Source organism: Paramormyrops kingsleyae, chromosome 11 (assembly GCF_048594095.1).
Source record: "Paramormyrops kingsleyae isolate MSU_618 chromosome 11, PKINGS_0.4, whole genome shotgun sequence".
Taxonomy (NCBI): domain Eukaryota; kingdom Metazoa; phylum Chordata; class Actinopteri; order Osteoglossiformes; family Mormyridae; genus Paramormyrops; species Paramormyrops kingsleyae.
The window spans coordinates 28,751,420-28,773,212 of record NC_132807.1 but is presented as its reverse complement, the minus strand read 5'-3'; the positions used below and the strand labels follow the sequence as shown (position 1 = coordinate 28,773,212).

At 47.3% G+C, this 21,793-nt stretch overlaps 2 protein-coding genes and 1 long non-coding RNA gene across 9 annotated transcripts in view; 1 reads left to right on the top strand and 2 right to left on the bottom strand.

Moving 5' to 3' along the window:
• Nucleotides 1-1,100: 1,100 nt before the first annotated feature.
• On the bottom strand, nt 1,101-16,441 carry zdhhc7 (zDHHC palmitoyltransferase 7). Of its 3 annotated transcripts, none has more exons than XM_023790430.2 (8): nt 16,392-16,441; nt 14,118-14,197; nt 8,416-8,727; nt 5,959-6,083; nt 5,740-5,836; nt 4,679-4,760; nt 4,227-4,357; nt 1,101-3,829 (listed from the first exon to the last, which is right to left on the bottom strand). In XM_023790430.2, the coding sequence occupies exons 3-8, from the start codon at nt 8,719-8,721 to the stop codon at nt 3,653-3,655; spliced, it is 918 nt and encodes a 305-aa protein (XP_023646198.1). In that variant the 5' UTR covers nt 8,722-8,727; nt 14,118-14,197; nt 16,392-16,441; the 3' UTR covers nt 1,101-3,652. The 3 variants fall into 3 exon arrangements, with proteins under 3 accessions (XP_023646198.1, XP_023646197.1, XP_023646199.1); XM_023790429.2 differs by having other exon boundaries at nt 16,235-16,436; XM_023790431.2 differs by lacking the exon at nt 16,392-16,441 and adding an exon at nt 15,361-15,627.
• On the top strand, nt 15,600-16,796 carry LOC140593469 (uncharacterized). Its single transcript, XR_011993878.1, has 2 exons — nt 15,600-15,979; nt 16,369-16,796. It is a non-coding gene; the product is annotated as an uncharacterized lncRNA (long non-coding RNA).
• Nucleotides 16,797-17,146: 350 nt separating this feature from the next.
• ankrd27 (ankyrin repeat domain 27 (VPS9 domain)) overlaps nt 17,147-21,793 on the bottom strand; it is a 29,505-nt gene continuing 24,858 nt past the window's right edge. For 4 of the 5 annotated variants that reach the window (XM_023790360.2, XM_023790359.2, XM_023790361.2 and 1 more), the window contains 3 exons: nt 21,487-21,565; nt 20,664-20,736; nt 17,147-20,364 (listed from right to left, as the gene is read on the bottom strand). In XM_023790360.2, the coding sequence (XP_023646128.1) occupies nt 20,002-20,364; nt 20,664-20,736; nt 21,487-21,565 (515 nt within the window). In that variant the 3' untranslated portion in view covers nt 17,147-20,001. The remainder of the gene's footprint in view (nt 20,365-20,663; nt 20,737-21,486; nt 21,566-21,793) is intronic. The other variant, XM_023790362.2, reaches the window with a different exon arrangement.

Genomic DNA, 21,793 nt, shown 5'->3' with positions numbered 1-21,793 from the left:
GAGAGTCTTGGGGTCCATAAGGGAGTGAAACCTTGTATGAGTCATGTTTAAAAGAAATGACACTGGTAGTGTAACCAAATTAGATTATGTTTATATTAATAAATACTGACAACTTTTGTCATCATTGCGGAACGTATAGAAACGAAACGATATCGTAATCTGCGTAGGGGACCCAAATATGTTTTCTTGGACATAGGGGGTCTTTGGACGAGAAAAAAATGAAGAACCACTGGCTGGCTTTGGACACCCGGGAGGGAAACATCACAGCCCCCCATTTGTTAATTTCTCCATTTATTATTTATATGGTAGTAAATAAACAGCTCAGCAGAACTGAAACTCTGCATCGGCTTCAACCAGTCAGGCTGGAATCACTCACCCTGTGCCTAAACACTGCATCTGCTCCAAGAACAACAACCTCAGTGCCAGAAGCAGATATGACCTCAAAATGTCCCATGCACTATATTCCCAATGCAGGCTCCCTGTGGATGCAGAGTGATGTCAGAACTGCCTCCTCTACACTGGAATACAAGGAAACTGACTCAGTTAAGATGGACTTATATCTGAAGTTGAAGTTTCTGCGTGAAAATGTGGCAAAAAGAGCCGACAAATTAGGTCCAGGGAACATCACTCAAAAATATTTTCCTTCTTCCTGGGTCTAATTATTAGTACTCAATACGTTGCTTTTTCATAGTTTTGCTATGAAAACTCAATGCTTTCTTCCTGATGTCTGGATAACAGTGTAATTAACACTGAGGGTTTCCTGGAGGTGTGCAATGAATGAAGGTTTAATTAGAGGTAGGTTAGGCCATGTTGCAGATCCACCTGAATGTTCCTCTTAACATTGCCTTTGCATTCATTGGTGCATGTAACGATGCCATTCATCTGGACTGCATCGTAACGCTCCACATCTAGTCACGTTATTTTGTATTTCAAGCCCAGAGAGTAACACCTATATTGTATTTGCAACAGCCCTCTGAACATCCCAGCAGTGCTTTTGATCAGTGTTTCCCAATCTGGTCCTTGGGGGCCCACAGACGGTCCACGTCTGTGCTCTCTCCTGGCACCCATGTGTGAAAGAAATACACTACCTTCTGTGGGTGTAATTTTAAACCTACCAACTTTATTATGCAAAAGAATTACATGTTAGAAATACCATTAATGACAGACATTTCTCCTTAAAAAATTGCTGATAATTCACATTTAAACTTTACTGATAACACCTGGAGTGATTTTGATGAAAGTTGTCAGTGTCCCCTCGTGCAGCTGCTGCCAAGGGGGCCGGGGGGGGGGGTACCCCTTGACCTGGCAGGACCCAGAGACGGGGCAGCAACACACGAGTGCCAGAGGAGTCTGACAGAGTCGCCATTTAACACTTTTCTGTTTGGTTTAATAAATATGAGTCTTGTCCACTCTGATTGTACAAACAGCTATAACCTTCTCAAATCCCCAACTGCCAGTTAAAACAGACCAATGCACATTTTAATCTCAATAGAATTCATAGGACAAATTCTTATACTTCTGTAGCAATCCTTGGACACAGATTAAAGAAAAAACCACCAACATTCATTAGTAAAACAATTTACTTCATTCACAGGTCAATCCCATTAAGGTGATGTCTTAAAGGGGAGATATGACACAGAATAAATACTCATTGCTGCAGTTTCCACTCATAAATTGGCGATAAATTTGGCGTCACAGGCTGACATTTTCAAACATGCTGCATGAACATTGCTCCTCAGGAGTTCTTGGGACTCTTCTGGACCTTGAGGTCTGGGCCTGGTTTCTCGAAACCTTCTTAACGCTACGTAATTCGTAAGTTCTATGTTAAAAAATGGAACTTACGAACAATGTAGCATCAAGCAGCCTTTCAGAAACTCACCCCAGGTCTTTAATAAAATATGGTCAACATCAATACAGCACGAAAAATTCGCCGTTCGGACAGACTGGTGCACCCGTTATTAAAAGCTCTGCATCAGGAGATACAAGGGGTTAGATTTATGGGGGGACCATTGGTTTGCACAAGCTCCCTTATGTTCCAAATCTCCCACAATGCTTTGAGAGGCCTTGGTGGAACTCCAGCATACGGGCACCCTCGTACATCTGCCTAGGGACCAGGATGGGTTTTTCTAATCGGCAGCTGCGTGTGGCCCTATACAGCATTTCCAAGTCCATACCCGCAGCGCTGAGCACTCCTCTGTAAGGGATCGCAAACCAGCTGCTCTGGACAGAAATGGCTCATGGGCATCCAGTTTGGGATTTTTAACATCAGTTTGGCAAAGGGAAATTTAAGCTGGGAACCTGCCCTCCCATGTGCACATTAATATCCCCTGCCCTATTAAAATGTTAGGGGTAATGATGGACAAAATGACACTTCATGAACCATATGCTGTACTTTCGGACTCCACTAGATGGTGCTCTCTGTTCAAAAAAGGGCTCAAAGCATGCCCCAAAGTAAACCAAGAGCACCATCTAGTGGGGTCAGAAAAAACAGCAAATGGTTCATGATGCGTCATTTTGTCCATAACTAGTTAGGGGTAAAACAATCCATGTGACTAGTACTGATGGGGAAAAACAAGGTTCTATCCTCCACGTGTTTGAAACCACAAAGAGAGGTTTAATACACTTGCCTGTTTTTACCTTACTAGCTCGAGCTAGGTTAGTCCAGTCAGTGTCTAACAGAGCACTGTGATCACACTCATCCCAGTCTTCAAAACTTGCATTCTTCTATCCATCCCAAATACTGCCTTTACGGGGCTAGCCAACAAGGGGCCCACAATTCTGAAAGGCTATGGCCCCCCTGTCAGCCAGCATTTCATCTGAAATGTGGTCTGTCTGGTATTGCGGCTGTCCAGAGTAAACATCATGAAGCATCATAGGTGTCCTATTCATATACATCCTCTCATATATATATATATATATATATATATATATATTCCAATCAGCACATTGCTTTTTTTCTGGGTTAAATATCATGTCAATATAGCTAGTCATTTAAAATGATTCTCTTGCAATTACTAAAACAAAATCCATCTACAGAGTCGAATATGAGATGGATTAAAAAAAAAATTCAGACATGAGAACAGTCCAGTTACAAGCAGTGCCATACGCAAATGTGCCGAGCATTTCTTAGGGCAGTGTGTTCATTCACTACCCTCCCCCCAAAATCCCAGAACGCTCCGCAGCACAAACCGCTGAAGGGCTGCAATGCTGTCAGTGTCAGATCTCCAGTCAACCCCTCTGCTGCAGTCTCCGGCTGTATGCCTCCACAGATTGAACTTCGTCTTGAGAGCACCAGGGGGCGCCATGGAGTGTCAGCATCTCACGCAAAAAAAAACACCTTTGTGTAGTGCTTAGTACTACAAGTCTATTGGCACTGAACATGAAAAAAAAACTTCTTATTTTTCCCTTTTGTTCAGTACCACTTAAAAGCATGGAGCATTAAAGTCCCATAAAAGATTCTGTGTGTAGTGTGTGTGTGTGACAGAGAGAGAGAGCTCTACTGCCTCCCACACAGTCCTGTAGGACAGGCTGACCTCCTCCAGCTGTCTGAAAGCAAAGGTGCTCCCATCCTCCCCCAGCAGGAAAGCTCCCCCCCCGGAGGCTCACTGTGGCCGGGGGCGGCGGGAGAGGCCGGTGGGAGAGGCCGGCAAGCTTAGACCGCGAGCTCCGGGCCCCAGCGCGAGTGCGGCGTGAACAGGCGCCGCAGGCGGAGCCCGGCGAAGGGGTTGATCCAGCGCAGTGAGGGCTGGCCTCCGAACACGGCCCGCATGCCCTCCCAGCGCGTGCGGCGCTCCCAAGTGGGCTTCTCGTTTTTCAGCCTCTCGATCTCCTGTGGGCCGGACAGTGCGAGAAAGTGAGCGCAGTGAGGTGCCACACCTGCCGCCGCCCAGCATCGGCCGGCGAGAATGATCCAGTGTCCAGTGAGATGTATAAATAAAATAACGTGACGGCTACATACAAATGCTGACAGTGGTGTAGAACACTTTATAAGTATATATTTGTGTGTGTGTGTGTGTGTGTGTGTGTGTGTGTGTGTAAAGCGACCTTGGGACTGTGAAAAGCACTATATATTATTATTAAAATCACAACAAAGAAATTCACTGCAATAATTAATATTTTTAATAAGGTCCAAAATTAAAACTTTCACATACACATACCAACCTGTGCCCAAATACTGCTCAGGAATTTGTCCCCCCTTTCGATCCTCCTGGGGGGTTCGTACTCACCGTCTCGTCGTTGCAGATGGAGTGGATCTGCGTGCCGAACATGACGGCGGTGAAGGTGAGGAAGAGAAGGCCCTCCAGGCAGAGGAAGATCATAAGCAGCACAGCGACCGGCGGAGAGAAGTCGCTGCACTCTAGGAAGGAGGAAGACCAGAGGTCAGCCATGGGCCCTGAGGACTGGGCCGAACCAGCACAGCTCCATGTCCTTAGCGGCCTTCAGATGTTAGGAGGAGAGATTCATGAAGACAGGCATTAAATCCAAGCAGGGCCTGAGGGTGTGTGAACAAGCTGTATTTAATGACAAGCCTGGTCATCTCCAGTCCACCTTCAATTCTTTTTCTTTCCCTCCTTCCATCCATCCATCCATCCATCCAAACTGCACGGCTGCTAACGAACTGTCTCATTTCTGACGCTCTGCACAGCGTCACCACCGGCTGAATCCCGAAGACACGTACCGTTCCACTGCACTTTGACACAGATGAAGAACTGCATTCCACTCAAGCCAAGGGCGTAGATAGAAATCAGGGCTATATACATCTGGAGAGAGAGAGAGAAAAAGAGAGAGAGAGAGAGAGAGAGAGAGAGAGGGAGGGAGGGAGGGATAAGGAGGTCTGCTAGTCTGCTACACCTTGCAGGCCAGTGAACAGTAACACCTCAGTACGCTGCATTCATCTTCTCTGCATGTGGGGGGGGGGGGGGGGTTTGCTCCAGGGACTCCTCGTTCCTCATGGTGCAAGCCCGAATGAATCCATGGGGAGCTTAAAAAAAAATCACGCTGTAGGGCAGCACAGCTGCTGAAAGACCATAGTGCCGCGAGGGCGACCGCAGTGCCGCGAGGGCGACCGCAGTGCCGCGAGGGCGACCGCAGTGCCGCGAGGGCGACCGCAGTGCCGCGAGGGCGACCGTAGAGGGCTTATTACTGCACTGCTTACTTGACCCATTTTCAGCTACTCAGCAGCACAAAGGAGCCATCGGAGACACTTAATGTTTACCAAACAAACAGCTATTGCATTACAAAGAAAAGCAGACAAACAGGCTCCTACAAGCCTCTGATGTCTGAGGAGGCTTCAGCCTATAGGCTGAGATTTCATTTAAAAGGCATCGCTGCACTTGAAACGTTCTCCTGCAGGCTGCATCCGGACAGCCCGCTACTCAGATAATTAACTTGTTTGTCGCTTTCCTTCCCCGGGTCCTTATTTATATATTTAGGCAGTTATATTTTATCCAGTTTTCTGTTCACGCAGCAACATATTTCTGCAGATTTTTTCTGCATCGCATAAAGCGGGGCGCTTTATAAAATGTGGGCCGACAACTTTCAGCCTGGAAGTCCCTTTGCTTAACCGCTGCCATGGGCTACAAATGCTGGGGGGGGGGGGCGGGGGGTGTTAGCGGCACAGTAGTTTGTAGGCCTTAACAAAAAAGGGAAGTACTACAGGAGACTCAAGATCTGGCCGGAAACAACAGAAAGTCATCAAGTCACATGACATGTAGAGGGCGGGGCAAAGCGCTCACGAACCGTGAACAGGACGAAGAACCTCTGGTTGTTCTCCCCCACGCAGTTGTTGACCCAAGGACAGTGGTGGTCCATCTTGCGGATGCATCTCTTACAGATGCTGTACGAAGGGGGGGGGGGGAGGTTGACACAAGGGGGCATTTACTCACTGCAGACTGGACGAAAAAACAGCAACGCAGCATCATTCCACCGAGCGACACCCCCCCGCCCCGTGCAGTGTACCTGCAGTGGTGGGCTCTCTCCGGCTTAATGCTGCAGCACTTGGGACACTTATAGATGACGTCCCCGGGTTTCAGCTGCAGGCTGTCCATGTACTCCTTGGTGGCGTTGCCCTTGGGTACTGCCCCCTGTGTGAGGGCAGGTCACGTGTGAGGCACTGGGCTGAAATGGAGCCTTGCGACACCACACACGTCCTACTCTGTGGCTTAGGCTGCAGGGGGCACAGTGGGTGCCCTTCCTGCAGAAATTTAGTTTCATGATGGGGGGGGTGGGCAGGAGCGAGGACTCACATTCTCTTAGTCCTTGAAGGCACTAAGCAGTAGGAGGAGTTAAGCTTGTCTGTCACTAACAACAAAGAATGAACAAATCAGACTGTCCCTCATCCCTGCTGCACTGCGTAATTCAGCCTGGCTTCCTCTTCCTCACTTCCTAAAATCAGGGAGAACTCGAGCGTTACACCACAGACATACAGCCTGTCCTAATTAGGCGGTTTATCCGTGCTGACTGAACCACCGCAGGCTGGTGTTGCCCATGTGGCTACATGATGAAGAGGACGGCTGATTTACCGAAACTGACAGGGGCACAAATGTCGTTTAAGCTCAATACACCAACCGACTAATTCTGTCACCCGAGTATGTTGCAAGGTATTCCGAGTATGTTGCGAGGTATTCCGAGTATGTTGCGAGGTATTCCTAGCCTGAATGCCTATTTTGTACACTCGCGAAATGAGTTTAAAAAAAACCTAAGATGCAGTGGTGATTTTACTGAAAATGCAGTAGAACGACATTATCGATTGCACTAAAAGAGGGACAGCGAGTCAGACAGCACGGCAGCCGGATCCGGGCCGCTCACACAGCCTCTGCCTGCCTGCTGTTGGATCGATCCCGACGGTGATGCCAGTGTACTGCCAGTGTACTGCACAGAGCAGCCAGCGGGTAGATGGGCTGTGGCACATGTGGCGTCGAGCCCCCGCTGCACAGGATGCAGCACCGCGATCCACCACTTGCCATCTCCTGGGGCTGCACATTATAGAGCCACAGCAAACCCCGCGGACCTCCGACAGTGCCGACAGTGCACATATGACTCAAGCCTATTAAATATATAATTAATTGGCCAGTCCAGCAGCTGCTGTTGAATCCCAATTGCATCATTAGTATCCTTACTGATGCTGACTGCTACCCAGGCCTGGCTCCATGGGGGGTGGGGCACCCCCAGGCTGATCGGACCCCTCCCTAGCCTCTCCAAAGAGCCCTGTGGGCTAGGCTGGGGTCCTCCACACACGCCAAGTCTGTGTGTGTGTGTGTGTGCGTGTGTGTGTGTGTGTGTGTGTGTGTGTGCGTGTGTGTGTGTGTGTGTGTGTGTGTGGGGGGGGGGGGTCCCATGACAGATTCTTCCTTTTGCCAGATGGCCAGTCCAGGCCTGGGGCTGCGTCACTGTCCAATAATTTCACTGCACCTATTTTGCATTTTAAACTGCAATTTTGTCTTATCTGGCAAACTGATTGGTCATCAAAATTCTTTAACTTTCCATTTGTCCATTTTTGTTTTAAAATTCAGAATCTATCATGCTAGTATCCTAAGCACTGACTGATCAAACTAAACGAAAGACGAAGATGCATATAAAGCAGCGGCCCGGTGCTGTGCTAGCAGCCTGAGGTGCAGGGATCTCAGATACGAGTCGGCGGAGACCCTGAAGACCTGACCACAGCACAAACGTTCCGATGGCCCATGGAAACAGGTGGAAACAGGCAGATCCTGTGGGAGACTTACTCTCCCTACTGCCACTACTGCCAAGAGCAGCTCCCTGATGGATAGGAATCCCATCCATCTAGGGTAAAAGTCTCAGCATCATCACGGCCAGCTGCCACCACAGTGGGCAGCAATTGGCTGCAGTGGACAAAACTCCTATTGCTGTCGAAACGATTAGCCTGTCAGGCAGTTAATGTTTCTTATTTGAATCTGCGGAGACGCACCCTGTCCTGCCCTAGACTTTATACCCAGCGCATTCTGCCAATGGAATCCTTTAGGCCTACAGGGAGTGAAATACAAACACTACATCATGTGACCAGCCTTCAACCTGCCCTTACAAAGGCTATCTTGTAGCTGCCTCATTCAGGTTCTGCACCGACATCCTCTCTGGACAATCCAGTTGGCTCCACTCACCACCATTAACACCTCACCTCCGCCAAACCAATCAGATTATAGAGGACATCTGATCGGCTGGCCCCGCCTCCTCTAGTTGCTTGGACCCACCTCCTCTACAATCTGATTGGTTATCTGAACCAATTTTTCCTTCTGCACTCGGAACATTTTTATGTAAGTAAAACTCCCATGAGCCACAATTACAACATTCCAAGTCCTGAAAGGGATTTTTAGGAAGACTAGTTGAGCCAAAAAAAAAAAAATTGATTGGGGCCAATCAGAGACGCCTTATAATAAACTGAATCCCACACTAACTCACCGGGTCCGTCAGCATCGTGCGCAGGTGCGAGGCCAGCGCCAGTAAGGCCAGGCCATTGAAAGCCACGCCATTGACCAGGGAGTACCAGAAGCTTTTTGAAGGCAGAAGCATGACGAAGGTGACCACGAAGTCGGCATAGAGCACCAGGAACCAGGTGAGAACCGCACATATCATGCCGCAGCCATCCTGGATGAACCAGACCCGGTCGACGATCCTCGCCGACGCCCCGTGCGCTAGCTCCTCCTCCTGGCCCAGCAGGGGGCGGTGCTGTTCCATGTCATGCAGCCGGTGGCCTGAGGACTGCATTCTAATCTGGGGAGGGAACAAGGAAAGGGGGTTAGAGAAGAAAACGTTGGCAAAGTCACACCAAGGTCTCAGTATCCAGGTATGAGTCAACTAGCTGCACTTTGGACTCACTCAGGTGATGTCAGACTAGTCTTAAGCACCCTATGGCAGTGGTTCCCAATCCAGTCCTCTGGAAACCACAGTCGGTCTACGTTTTTGCTCCCTGCAAGCTCCCTGTCAAACTCAGGGAAACACTCCCCTACAGGGAGAGCCATTCATGTCTTACAGTAAGGACATACGTCTGACTGACAGCTTGTCTGGAAAGACTCTGGACATTACACCGAGAAAGAACTTGACTGCAGTATCAGCAAATGCAGCCCCATCATTAAAAAAAACAGACTTCTAGCGCTACAACAAACAAATATTTTGATAGTATATTGATTATTGAAACCGAATAATCGATTATTCAGATGAATCACCCAGTTACCAAATAACTCTTACTTGGTATCAGCTATCAGCTTTTAAATTTACTTTGAGGTTGTTTCAAGACAATAAAGCTCAAAACTTATTTTTAAAATGCAACCTTTTAATGAATGTTTCTGTTAATACAAAAGATAAATAAAAAAATCCAATATCCTGTTAAATCCGTCCTGTTAAAATTTAAAACCAAGGATAAGCAATATAGCAGCAGTTAAATGTGCCAAAACAGTATTCCATCTAAATCTAAAATTTAACACTAAGGACAGAAATGTGCTTTCTGTACATTGTGCATTCTGCTGTCTGTCTACACTTCGTTGCAACTAATCTCTACAGTCACACTTCTGTGTTGAAATGGAGGAAAGTCAGCATATGAGGCTGTTTAGGGCAAAATTACTGAAGCACTTGCACATACACATGCTGAATTGGTCCACACCACTGAAACACACACACACACTCAACACTTGCATTAGCCTATACTGTATACATGACATCAGTATAACAGTATAGGTTAATACAAAGCAGATCTCTCACTCTGTGGCTACATCTGTCACTCTCAATCGCTATCAATATGTGGGAGACACTGGGAACCTCTGGAAGAGGTAGTCACTATTTGCATGAGCTAAGACTTAAAACTTACGATAATATTAAACACATTCGATTTTATCTGAACATCAAGACACTAGAAAGACTGACTTAAGACAGCTATTTTGACCACCTTACACCCGACGATCGAGATGACAGAAACATGCTACTTCACGCAACTCCAGTAAAACTTTCATGATTTTGTCCGATGATGGATATTTTTCTGTGATGTTGAAATTTGGAAAAGTCGTTAGGTGTAAGACCAGCATTATCCAACTCCATTAACAATTCAAGTGAATGTGCTTTTCAAAATAGAAAATGTTACAGCTCATAACATGAGTTTTTAATATTAACATTAGCCAACCTGCTAGCTAGCATAACTGACTTGCTAAGATGAGTCTTCTTAATCCAGTGAGCCGACGTCTCCTCTCCAGATGCTCGAGTACAGAGGATGCGCTCCCATGCCAGCTAAGGTCAACTTTACAAATTATGCAACTGGCAACCTTTTTTTTTTGGAGTTTAGCGTGAAATGTTTGCAGACTTCTGAAGTTTTTGTTTTTGAAACTACCATCTCACTTTAACATGTGCAAAGGAGACTAAGGGGGGACATGACCCAGGTCTATAAGATTCTAACGGGTCTGGATGCTGTTCAGCCAAATGGCTATTTCAATATTAGTTTAAATACTAGAACTTGTGGCCGTAAGTGGAAATTAGCGGGAGAACATTTTAAAATGAATTTGAGGAAGCACTTCTTTACACAGCGTGTAGTTAGAGTATGGAATAGTCTTCCTGCTAGTGTAGCGGAAGCTAAAACCCTGGGTTCCTTTAAATCAGAGCTAGATAAGATTTTAACAACTCTGAGCTATTAGTTAAGTTCTCCCCAGACGAGATTGATGGGCCGAATGGCCTCCTCACGTTTGTAAATTTCTTATGTTCTTATGTCATTTAACTTCTCTCTAGTGAGCAGTAACATCAAAACATTTCAAATTAGTGCAAGAAACATTCATGCTGACAATACCAACCAAATTCAACTATTAAATTAGTTGGCAACTAATTTGGTTGTCGATTTTAGTCGATCAAGTCGATTAATTGTTGCACCTCTGCTGATTTCATCAAGAAACTTCCGGGGTCAACTTGAGTGTTCCTTAGAAAAGGGGCCCATAATGAAAGCAGTATGTAGCGTAGTGGAGAAGGAAGTGAAGCATAATGGAATACATCCGAATGGTTTTGGGTTCAAGGCCCTGACAAAAGATTGGGAGTCTTGCTCTTTTAAGATCATTTTTAAAAGTCTAATTTGAGGGCAAAATAAAAAAATAATTATGAATACAGATTAAAGGTGTAAAGATGCACAACACTCACAGTTCAGTACAAACATTGGGTCTGGGTTCATGGTTTGGTGCAATTTTGGTCCAGCACAGAAAAAAAGTTTAAATTTATTATTTTTTTTTTTTACTAACACTGCAAACATGAAGACAACTAGGGTCAGCTGGAAACCAAACAAAAGGCAACATGTTTGTTAATGTGTCTGAATAACAAAACCTAAAAGATTGTAAAAATAAATATGTAAAATAAAACTTAAAAATAAGACTGTCATAAAACTCATAAGTCACCTGCTCTGTAATACTGAGTAGGGGCACATATCTGTGACAACCAACAACTGTACAGCCATAGTTTTAGTTTTAGAATCTCTCTGCGTCTTTAATCTACACTTGTACTGTTTCCGCCGCGGTAACAGCCCCACAGGATATCGCTCTTATCAGCTCCTTTCTCTTCACTGGTGCAATACATTGGCCAACCAAAATGTCCCCAAACTACTGATTATAGTGACAAGGGGGAGTCTTTAAGCAACTTCAGCTTCACCACAACAAATTTAGCCACAGTTAGCATTCAATGCTGAACATCTACATCTGAATTTAGAACCTGCCTGTATCAAGAACAATCTGATTAATCTCCAAAAAGTGTTCCAAAAAGAAAATGATTTACTGACAAATATGTGTATCGTTACGGCCCGAATACAGGTATTTTTGGAGAAGACACAGAGCTGGGAGAACAGAATATTTTGTTCATTTGACCATAATCAGCCCAACCATACTATATATTTCTTGAATATCATCCCACCCCTGACTTGGTTAATTACTCAGCTATTTGCGAGAAGATAAGCTAATGAGAGAGAACAGACCCGCAAACCGCCGGCCGGAGAGGTGTGTGCCGAGGTCAGGGAAGACTGCCCCGAGGTCAGGGAAGACTGCCCTGATGCTAAATGTCTATATTTAGGGCAGATTTTCTTCCCAAAGCCAGTGGGAGGGCATGTAGTTTGGATAAACAAAACAGGGTGGAAATTTTGTAAATTGTGGGGACGGCTGTCCCAGGCTAAGGCAAAGCCATTAGGCATTAGCCTTTTTTCTCCCTCCCCCTCCCCTATAACTCCCCAAACCCTGGATCCCGTTTGGGTCTCTGTGTTCTTTCCACAGCGCTGAAGCTAAAACGGCTCTTCTTGTTTCACTACTTTGTAGTTAAAGTCTCCAAACACTGACAAAGTCCCGCTCCATCCTCCCATCGCCTTAATGCTTGGATCATGAAGGCTCACTATGACCGATTTAAGCGGCCGACTTCACCCAGGCCTGAGCTGAAAAGACAGAAGATGCGCTTTAATTGCCACTGTCGGGCTCTATTACCGAATACCTATGTTCTTTCAGAATGTGCTTAAAGACCCAAGGGGGTGTCTGGGGGGAGGGGGAGAGGCAAGGCTGTCCACAGAAAGACCATGTGGTGCGGAGGTGGGAAAGCGAATCAGCGATTAGGGCAGGCGAGACACTAACCGCCTTCACAGTCCATTTAACCACTTACTCCCTTGGCGAATACTCTGCACACAAAACACACAGGAGCATGAGGCAGCAGGTTTCCTCCAAGGGCATGTTTTATCCCAGGCTGCTCTGCTACACCCCCATTGTCACACCGACCAAACCTCTTCCTCCCAAATGACTCCACCTACTGGAAGCACAAGGTGTTGCATTTCCGTCAAGACCCTAGGAGTTGAGACTAACTCCTCCTCCCCATTCACTGGAAATTAGTTGCCACAGGAACCCATTACACGGCCCCCTTTTCCAAATTCATTGGGGGAGGGCACATTAAATATGAAACTGCTAGTTATCCATTAAGCATCTGGCAGACCAGTGAGGAATCTGCTCAAACGGGTGCAGTAGCAACACAGCCGGGCTCTCAGTGCCAACACACTGGAACCAAAATGGCGGAAACGCCTACGGGTACAAGCAGACAAAGACAGGTCGTGCAGTCAGGAAACCTCAGAAGCCGCTCCGCTCTTTCTCCTTGGCTATGCCAGACGGAGGGACGCCGTGTATAGATTTCATGGAGCCAATGCTCCGGAAAGGTCCTTGGAGTGTCCGGGCAAACTTGGGGCCCTGGGCGGCAGAGCAGCGCTCGCCATTTGGGGCCAAGATGATCCCTGTACACGCCACACGCAGGCAGAGCCTGGGGGCAGCAGTACAGGGGTCAGCAGCAACTAGAACTGCCTGAACAAATGCAGTTCGACGTCCCTGAGTGACCCCATCTTCGACTCCTTCGGCCTTCATACAGTGACTGATCCGGATATATGAACAAAGGATTGGAAATTGCACCAATGGGTAGACCTGTCTCAACAAGAATGGCAGGGCAGCAGCCCTTAACATCTTGCAATCTCCAAACCAATGGAAGCATCAACTGCAGAGACGAGAATAAACCAAGTCAATCAAAGGGAATCAGAGGAATTAAAGCAACCAAGTCAATCGATGCCATTTCAGTGATAATGGGTTTCTAGATCTGCTATTTGTGCGCCGCGAGCCTGCTTAGCACAATTTCTCACTGAGCAAACAGACAACTAAAATCACAGCCCTGAGCACCACACACAAGAGCTCCCACCTTTCCAGCCCAGTGCCTTGCCGTTCTACCTGCTTGGGTCTGCTTTCCTCAGAGCTTCCTTGAAGCTATTATGATAAGGGCCTCTATTCTCAGGCCATGTACTGGACATTAAACACATGCATTGTATCCATATGAGTCACTGGTGATTTCCCCTAAGAAAGAGCTGGCAGCTAATTAAGAGAAGACTCACTGCTTGAGTGCTCTTTGTGAAGGCAGCGCACCCCCAGCGGGACCCCCACCGACAAAGACCTCGGAGACACCACTGTGTCCTAGTACCTTCCAGATAGTGATTAAAGGGAAAGTGCAAATAAACAGAGAATACCAACACAGTCACATGGGCACACAGACACCCACCCACGCAAACACACACACACACACACACACACACACACACACACACACACACACACACACACACACACACACAAAAACAGACCCACCTCTGAGTCCAGGCTTCACAGTGACATGCCGTCTGTTCCACAGGTCTGGTTCAGGGTTGCCACATCCAGAGCCCAAGCACCTGTGGAGAGGCGGACCAGGGGGAGGGGGGTTACTCACACGGTGTGCTATATCTGCGCAGGGCAGGGCTCACTACAGCCCATCTGCTCACCGGCCCTCTCTCCCCGCTGCCACAGGCCAGCCAATCACATGGCGCTCTGAAAGCAGAACAGCTGGCTGGGGATTAAGAAGCAAAACTGTGGCTGTAAGCATGGGGGGAAATGGAAGCGGGAGGCAGACCCAGCTCCCCTCGCCCCCTCTTCCAGGACACAGTCATCCACACATGTACACGAACAGCAGTAAATGTCCCTTCAGCTTGCACTCTCACCAGCAGAGGATTAATAACAAACATAATGGAGGTGTGTTGCATCAAACCATCCACGCTGTTTTGTTACACATTTGTTAAGCAAAAAAAGGCAGATTCAACCACACAGCTGCGGCTTGTGTGACGTCTTCTAAGAGTCAGGTGGCAATCAGAAGGCGTCACAGGGCACCAGGACACATTCGGGGCGACGGCCAAGGCGAGGCGTACGGGGCCCGATCCACAGACCCTCACGCTGACAAACAAGTACTAAATGGCATATGGCAGGAGGCAGCGGGACAGCAAACAAGCTGATTAGCGCTAACTTTCCTTGCCTGGCCTGTCGGGGGTTTGCCCGTCCCGTTACCTATACCAGTGTTTCCCAATTTGCTCCAGACTGGGAAACGCTGGTCTACTGGGACTTGGGAGATAGCAAAAACATGGACTGTCTGGCAGGGAGTTTGGAGGGAGCAAAAATGTGGACTGGCTGCGGGTCCCCGAGGACCGGACAGGGTATAGCATCTGACTGAGAATCGTTGTCCTCGTCGGTGTCCCACAGAGGAACCACCACTGATCCCGAACCCTCGGCAAACCCTGATCCATCATGCAAGAAGCATCATATAAACACACATGTTCAATATTTGCTGATCTTACAGCTTTACACTGCATACGATTCCATCTTCCTGAGATTTGAGAAGTCTAGATGCACACCTTACATAAACACTTCAACAAGGAAAAGTGCACATACAAACCCACATACAATGGCCCAGTGGTAGAAGTTACAGAGGAATTCCAGTTTAGCTTTGAAGCCCTCAATTCATATTTCTTCAGATATCCTCCATTATTTGCTCAAGCACATATAAATCATTAAAAATGATACTAACAAGCAGACAGCACCCAGCCAAATACACAGCAAAGAACTTCCGAGCAAATCTCACGGATTGCAGTGAATATTCTGGCATCATCAAAAAACGATTTACGACATTGAGGAAAAAGGCTGGTCTTCAGATGAAGGCAGGTTTGCGGTAAATGAGGAGCCAGGGGGCCGGGAAGCGCTTCCTGGGGGTTACAGCGATATTCACACCCCGCCTTCATACACGTGTTCGTGTTTGTATTCATTTAATATTTATCATAGCATTGATTTATTAATCGCGCCGATTTGTCTGTTACCATTTCGTTTAACCAGACAGCTTGCGTCCCCCCGCGTCTTAGGCGTGGTTGCCATGACCTCGCGTCGCTTCCCCAGTGGACCCCAAGCGGACTGGAAGTCAAACATCCAGTTCAGCGACCTGGATTTCGGCTTCCTTGGGCAGCACGGCCGACACGCAGGGTGGGGGGAAGCTCATATTCTCTAATGCACCGAAACGACGCGGCGTGAGAACCACCCAAGGCGGCCACGACTCGCACCATCGGCGGCGCTTCTGATTGTCAGGACCCTGTTAGCACCGTCAGGAAAGCTGGCAGCGGCACGTCGGGGTGTTTCATCTCATACCCCCACCCTCGGTACGTGTGTCTCAAGTGCCACAGGGGCTGCTGCCAAGCGAACAAACCCATCATGCACCAAATAACGCGCACAGAACGACCCCTCTCCCGACAACCCACACCAGTCAAGTAAAATAAATTATTTCTAACGACGGAAGGGAAGCATCTCGGTTTTAAAAGCGGAACGGTGGAATCTGACCCCTAATGTTGCATGCTAATGATGCTAGCCTGCTCCAGTGGACCGTCACGTAGTAGGTAACGTAACTAAATACTCACAGCCTGGATGTGAATGCCAGGAGCCTGCGATAGTTAGGAAAAGCTCTTAATTTTTTGTTGCCGCTTCCCTCGGCCGTGTCCCTTTGCAGAGATTAAGTAAAAACGTTTTGGTGTGTGTCATTGTTTTTCCCCAGCGGTGGCCGGAGCGGACTCACACACTTCCGGGATTCTCTTCGGCTCTGCTTGGGATTGGCGCTTCGTATATTTCCGGTCACAATCGGCTATGTTCGGAGGACGATTCTGCAAGAGGTACTGCTTACTAAAGCAGGGTATTATGCAGACATTTACGCTGATTGCTCGTACCCTGAGGGAGTGTCTGCCTGCATCTGCACCCCTGATTGGGAATTATTACGAGCACCATCAAGAAATGTACCATATGAAAACAAGTCATGTAAATGCACCCATACATATCCTGGCTAGCATCTTTGGGTGGGGACCTCGAGGTTATCCCAGGCAGCAAAGAGCACGAGGCAGAGGCACATCCTGGACAGAATTCCAGGATGTGCAAGGAACACACGTGTCAGATGAATTATTTGCATAATTAAAATTAAACTAAATCAAATGCAGATTTTTTTCCCCTCATGTCTAACTACAGCTTTCGTGAAAGCTTGCCAGCTTATTTAAGGAAAGCTGAAAAAGCTCCACTTGAAACTGCAGAATGTAAAGCTGAGTATAGTGAGGTATGTTTTCCATCTGTAGGGAACCATGCAGCACTCAGTGCTTCCAATCCATCCTCAGATCAAAGTCCTACACTTACAATTAACATGTCAGAAACCTGCGTTTTTATTTATTCACAATCTACCTCCTACTGCTAAAAAAAATTCATCACAGTTGGGGCCAGGGATTATTACCAAGGTTTAAACTGCTTAACGGAATTTCTCTGCAACCAAAATAAGTATATAGGCATGTGCAAACATTTTCCTAATTTTTTATTAGATTTATAAACAAAAATATTCTACATAGGTAAAATTATTTTCAAAATACACATCAAAGTTAATTTCAACAGGGAGCTAATAATTTCTGTGCACAATTTTACTACTGCCCCATCTAATTTTTGTATGTCAAGAATCTAGCGAAGGCAGAATTTTAAATGATCCTGCTAGCTAATGCCAGGTATCTCCAAGCCCAGAGTATCCTTCAAGCTGATGTGTCCGAAATGACATTTGATCCTCGTTAAATAATGACAAAGGCAATTTTTTACAAATGATTGGTCGTCTGTTCAACCGGTGGGACATACATTTAAAAAATAAGCAGTCAGGGGAAAACTGAAAATGTTAAACATGCCCTAGAGCAGCCTGGCATTCAGCAGCATGGGTCAATCCATGCCAGGCACCTACAAGTCATTCTTTTTAAATACTTCAGTGCAACACAAGTCCATAAGATTGACACCTCCAACCTTACATGCCATTTAGGGAATATTCAGAGGAAACTGCTTCACAACAGTGCCCTCTTTGGATGTTCATGGCAATGCACAGCTTATCATTCACAAACCTGTACTGTAAGTACACCAGAAATATACACTCCCACAACACCAAATAAAAGTGAAGTGATTCTTCCTTTTACATGAGTTTATTATAGGTTATTTTGGCACAAAATTAAATAAGGCACATTCATTTGCTTAAAAATAAAATGACTAAATAAAACCGTATAAAAATAACCATGATTCTCCATCTGATTAGTGCAGAGAAATGACACCAATTTAACTACTTTTATAACAGACCACATCAAGTACACAGGAGAAAACCTTTTTATTTTTCACGACTTGACAAGTAATGTGTGCAAGATTTCTCTGAAAAGGGTCACCATCATTCTGTGGAGAGATCACTGCACATATTTCATTGAAATATGCAATACCTTTTTCCGCAAGACATTCGTTCCATTGCTATAAAGCCCCTGTTGCAGGTAACTGGTCAGTGGATATATTTTTTAACCATCACGCCAGCTGCTATTCTGTAAACAAACAAAAAAGCCATCCCCACGGTGACAGAATAAAAGGGGGGGGATGTGCTTTTATTTGCTGTTTAGCTGTAAAAATCAAAGCCCACAAAAGAAAAATGTTATTCAAACCGAAGTTACATCTCTGGTAAAGACGAATTTCAAACAAAATTGCCTTGAATGATCAAGAGAAATGTATTTTATATATTATTGGCAATGTGACGCGGTTACTGTAACTGGAACATTCAAGTTGGGTCAAAAACATTCAGGGAACTATGACGTCCTGTGATGATTCTGTGTTTTTCCAGTATACCGAAGCACTTCCTATGAAATGTTAAGAAACATAATGTGTGTCATATTATGTTTTGCAAGATTTTTTATTTTTAGTAGACAGTGCAGATTTGTGTGTTTAAGAGGTTGTTCTGCTCTCTCACTACACACTGGATGTGGTGTGGAAAGTGGCATGTGAGTGGGAGGCAGACACTCTCTCCTATTATACAGAGATCGTGGGTGAGATGGGATCCAGGCGGCCGCAGGCCTGCAGTAACACTGGGATCTCTGAAGGCTCCCTCCTGCATTCTCCTCAGGCGGCCGCAGGCCTGCAGTAACACTGGGATCTCTGAAGGCTCCCTCCTGCATTCTCCTCGGGCTGCCGCAGGCCTGCAGTAACACTGGGATCTCAGAAGGCTCCCTCCTGCATTCTCCTCGGGCGGCCGCAGGCCTGCAGTAACACTGGGATCTCTGAAGGCTCCCTCCTGCATTCTCCTCGGGCGGCCGCAGGCCTGCAGTAACGCTGGGATCTCTGAAGGCTCCTTCCTGCATTCTCCTCGGGCTGCCGCAGGCCTGCAGTAACGCTGGGATCTCAGAAGGCTCCCTCCTGGATTCTCCTCAGGCGGCCGCAGGCCTGCAGTAACACTGGGATCTCTGAAGGCTCCCTCCTGGATTCTCCTCAGGCGGCCGCAGGCCTGCAGTAACACTGGGATCTCTGAAGGCTCCCTCCTGGATTCTCCTCAGGCGGCCGCAGGCCTGCAGTAACACTGGGATCTCTGAAGGCTCCCTCCTGCATTCTCCTCGGGCTGCCGCAGGCCTGCAGTAACGCTGGGATCTCAGAAGGCTCCCTCCTGGATTCTCCTCGGGCTGCCGCAGGCCTGCAGTGACGCTGGGATCTCTGAAGGCTCCCTCCTGCATTCTCCTCGGGCGGCCGCAGGCCTGCAGTAACACTGGGATCTCTGAAGGCTCCCTCCTGGATTCTCCTCGGGCTGCTGGCTTCTCACGCCTTTCTTCTCTGGTTTTTGAGTTGGTGCAGACGAGTTCTAGAGCTGTTCCATAAATGCAATGCAACAGCAACTGCTTCTTTTAAACACCAACCCTGAGAAATACTGTGATTTCCAGAATAAGTGAGTCTATAAAAAGAAAAGAAACACAGAAATACACGTTGCCCATCTAAAACTGTTAAAACTGACTAAGTGTGTGGGGGGGGGGCAGGGTCTAGTGTCCCATTTCTTCCTTATAAGCTCCCCGATGTGGCTCTGGGTGTAACGCTACGCTACTCCGCCAAAGACTGCTACGACCACGAGGAGACATAGATGGGACGGGAGACGAGCGCAGGAGGTCCATCTCGCGTTGCTTTTCATGTCACTTCCCTTTTTGTGAAAGCGTAGAGACAGCGCTTTGGGGGGGGGGGGAAGAGGCAGATAACGAGGCCTTTCTCTGCTGTGGCTACGGGGCAATCGTGGGACCAAAGGTGCCTCGTATGTGACGTATATTTCAAGCACGTTACCCCACTGCGTGAGGCATGTTGGAGGGTAGTGGTCTGTGACTGATGAGATGCCTCACAGTGTTTTTGAAGCCACATTGTCCATTATGTGGCCTGGGGGCTCGAGACCACTGTGCTCCGGCTGCCCATCTGGCCAAGTTTCCCCATTGACCTGCTGGAGTGAGAGCGAAGGGGGGGCCTGTGGAGCGTTGCCAGTGTCCATGCTGCCCCTGCGTGCCAGTGCTAACCCCCCTGTGTGGGAGTCCTGTTCCAGTGCGACCGTGTGACTGCGACTCAGAGTCTTGCTGCGCGAGCTGGGCCTCTCCCAGGTGTGATCTTGGGCCGGGGGCAAGAGGCTGCTCTTCTCCAGCGTGCCCCCCCTTGGTCGAAGCCGCTCTCTCTCCAGTCTGCCGTCAGTCTGGCAAGAAGCAGCCAAGGTCTGGGGTCAGGGGTCAGGGGTCAAAATATCATATTCACACCCTCATTTATTTCAGCTTACACTTCTGTGTTTTGCATATGTGTCATATATATATCCGGCAAACAAAATAATAATTTTTTAAACAATGTTTTCAAAGCCGGAGCCCATGATGCCCTAATGACAACCCTTTGGTGACTCTGACTCCACTGAAGTCCCATCCAAAGGACAGGGCTGTGACCAGAACCTCACAGTTCTTTGTTTAATGCTGAAAACTCTTCCAGTGTACAAATATCAGTCAGATGGTCAGAAGGGACAATTACCTGGATCAGCGTCGCTGAATCCAGAGATGGGGCGGTCATGTCTCTTAGCATGGCTCTTTTCAGCTGCTGCACGCTGGGGCGGGGGGGAGATGACAAAGTAATCTCAGTCACAACTTCTTTATAATCATTCACCTCAATGCTGATTTACTTCTGGCTGTAAATGAGCGAATCATGGGAGAACTCAGGCTTTGTAGCCTGGAGCAACACTGCCATTCACTGCTTGGTTTAACACAAAGACAAGCAGTAAAGGAAGCAGTGAAGACTGGGTTAGAACAACTCACAGTGTCTCACAGTGCATGATAAACTCACCCACTGTCAGCTGCAAAGCCTCGTCGCTCTCCTCACTACTGTACTTACGAACAGACTGCCATAAAGCCTATTATATGCTGAAAATTTGAATACAATAGTTCATAATAACGAAGGCAGGTACTGTTTTGTGATGCTCGTGAAAACGTGTGGCTTGAGTGGTTCGTTGGCTTGAGGTACAGTGCTGTATGTATTTTGAGTGTTACTGTATTAAATAAATAAATAATTTGTAGAGTATTATTATTGTTCCGACTTACCTACACATTCGCCTTAAAAATAGACTTGTGGGAATGGATCTTGTTCATAACCCTGGTGACTGCCTGTAGTTTAAATGTAGACCTACTTGTTTTTTCCACCAGGAGGAGCCATTGAGCCATAAGTGCAATCACCTAGAGGAGCCATAATCCTATTTTCACTACCATCATTGTGGTAGAGCTGTCTATCTGTGCTGCCTGGAAGTGGACTAACACCCGTCTGAGATGCCCCCCCCCCCCCACCCCACCAGCTCTGCCCTCACCGTTGGATGGACTGCTCTGTGTCCCGCCGGCGGCCGCGGGGGTCGTCCAGGGCTTTCAACCGCTGCATGATCGATTGCGCTAATGATCGGGGAGAGGGAGCATTAGAGGACTGAGGCGGAGGCAGGTTCATGATGTACTGCTGACAGAGAACAAAAGCAGCGAGGAACTCTGCAGTATGAACACTGACACGGCCATGTCTGCATGCCCCAAATAAAGGCTCCCCCAGGACGGTTAAGTCATTCACCATTCTTCAAAAGAAACTGATGTATCCCCAAAAAACGTGAGAATCGATGCAAACACACGTCA

Excerpts from the sequence above, each read along its gene's own strand:
- zdhhc7 (XM_023790430.2), bottom strand. The coding sequence starts at position 8,721 with ATGCAGTCCTCAGGCCACCGGCTGCATGACATGGAACAGCACCGCCCC. Across the intron at positions 5,837-5,958 it reads GAGAGAGCCCACCACTGCAG|CATCTGTAAGAGATGCATCC; the intron begins GTACACTGCACG and ends CCCTTCGTACAG. Across the intron at positions 4,761-5,739 it reads GGTTCTTCGTCCTGTTCACG|ATGTATATAGCCCTGATTTC; the intron begins GTTCGTGAGCGC and ends CTCTCTCTCCAG.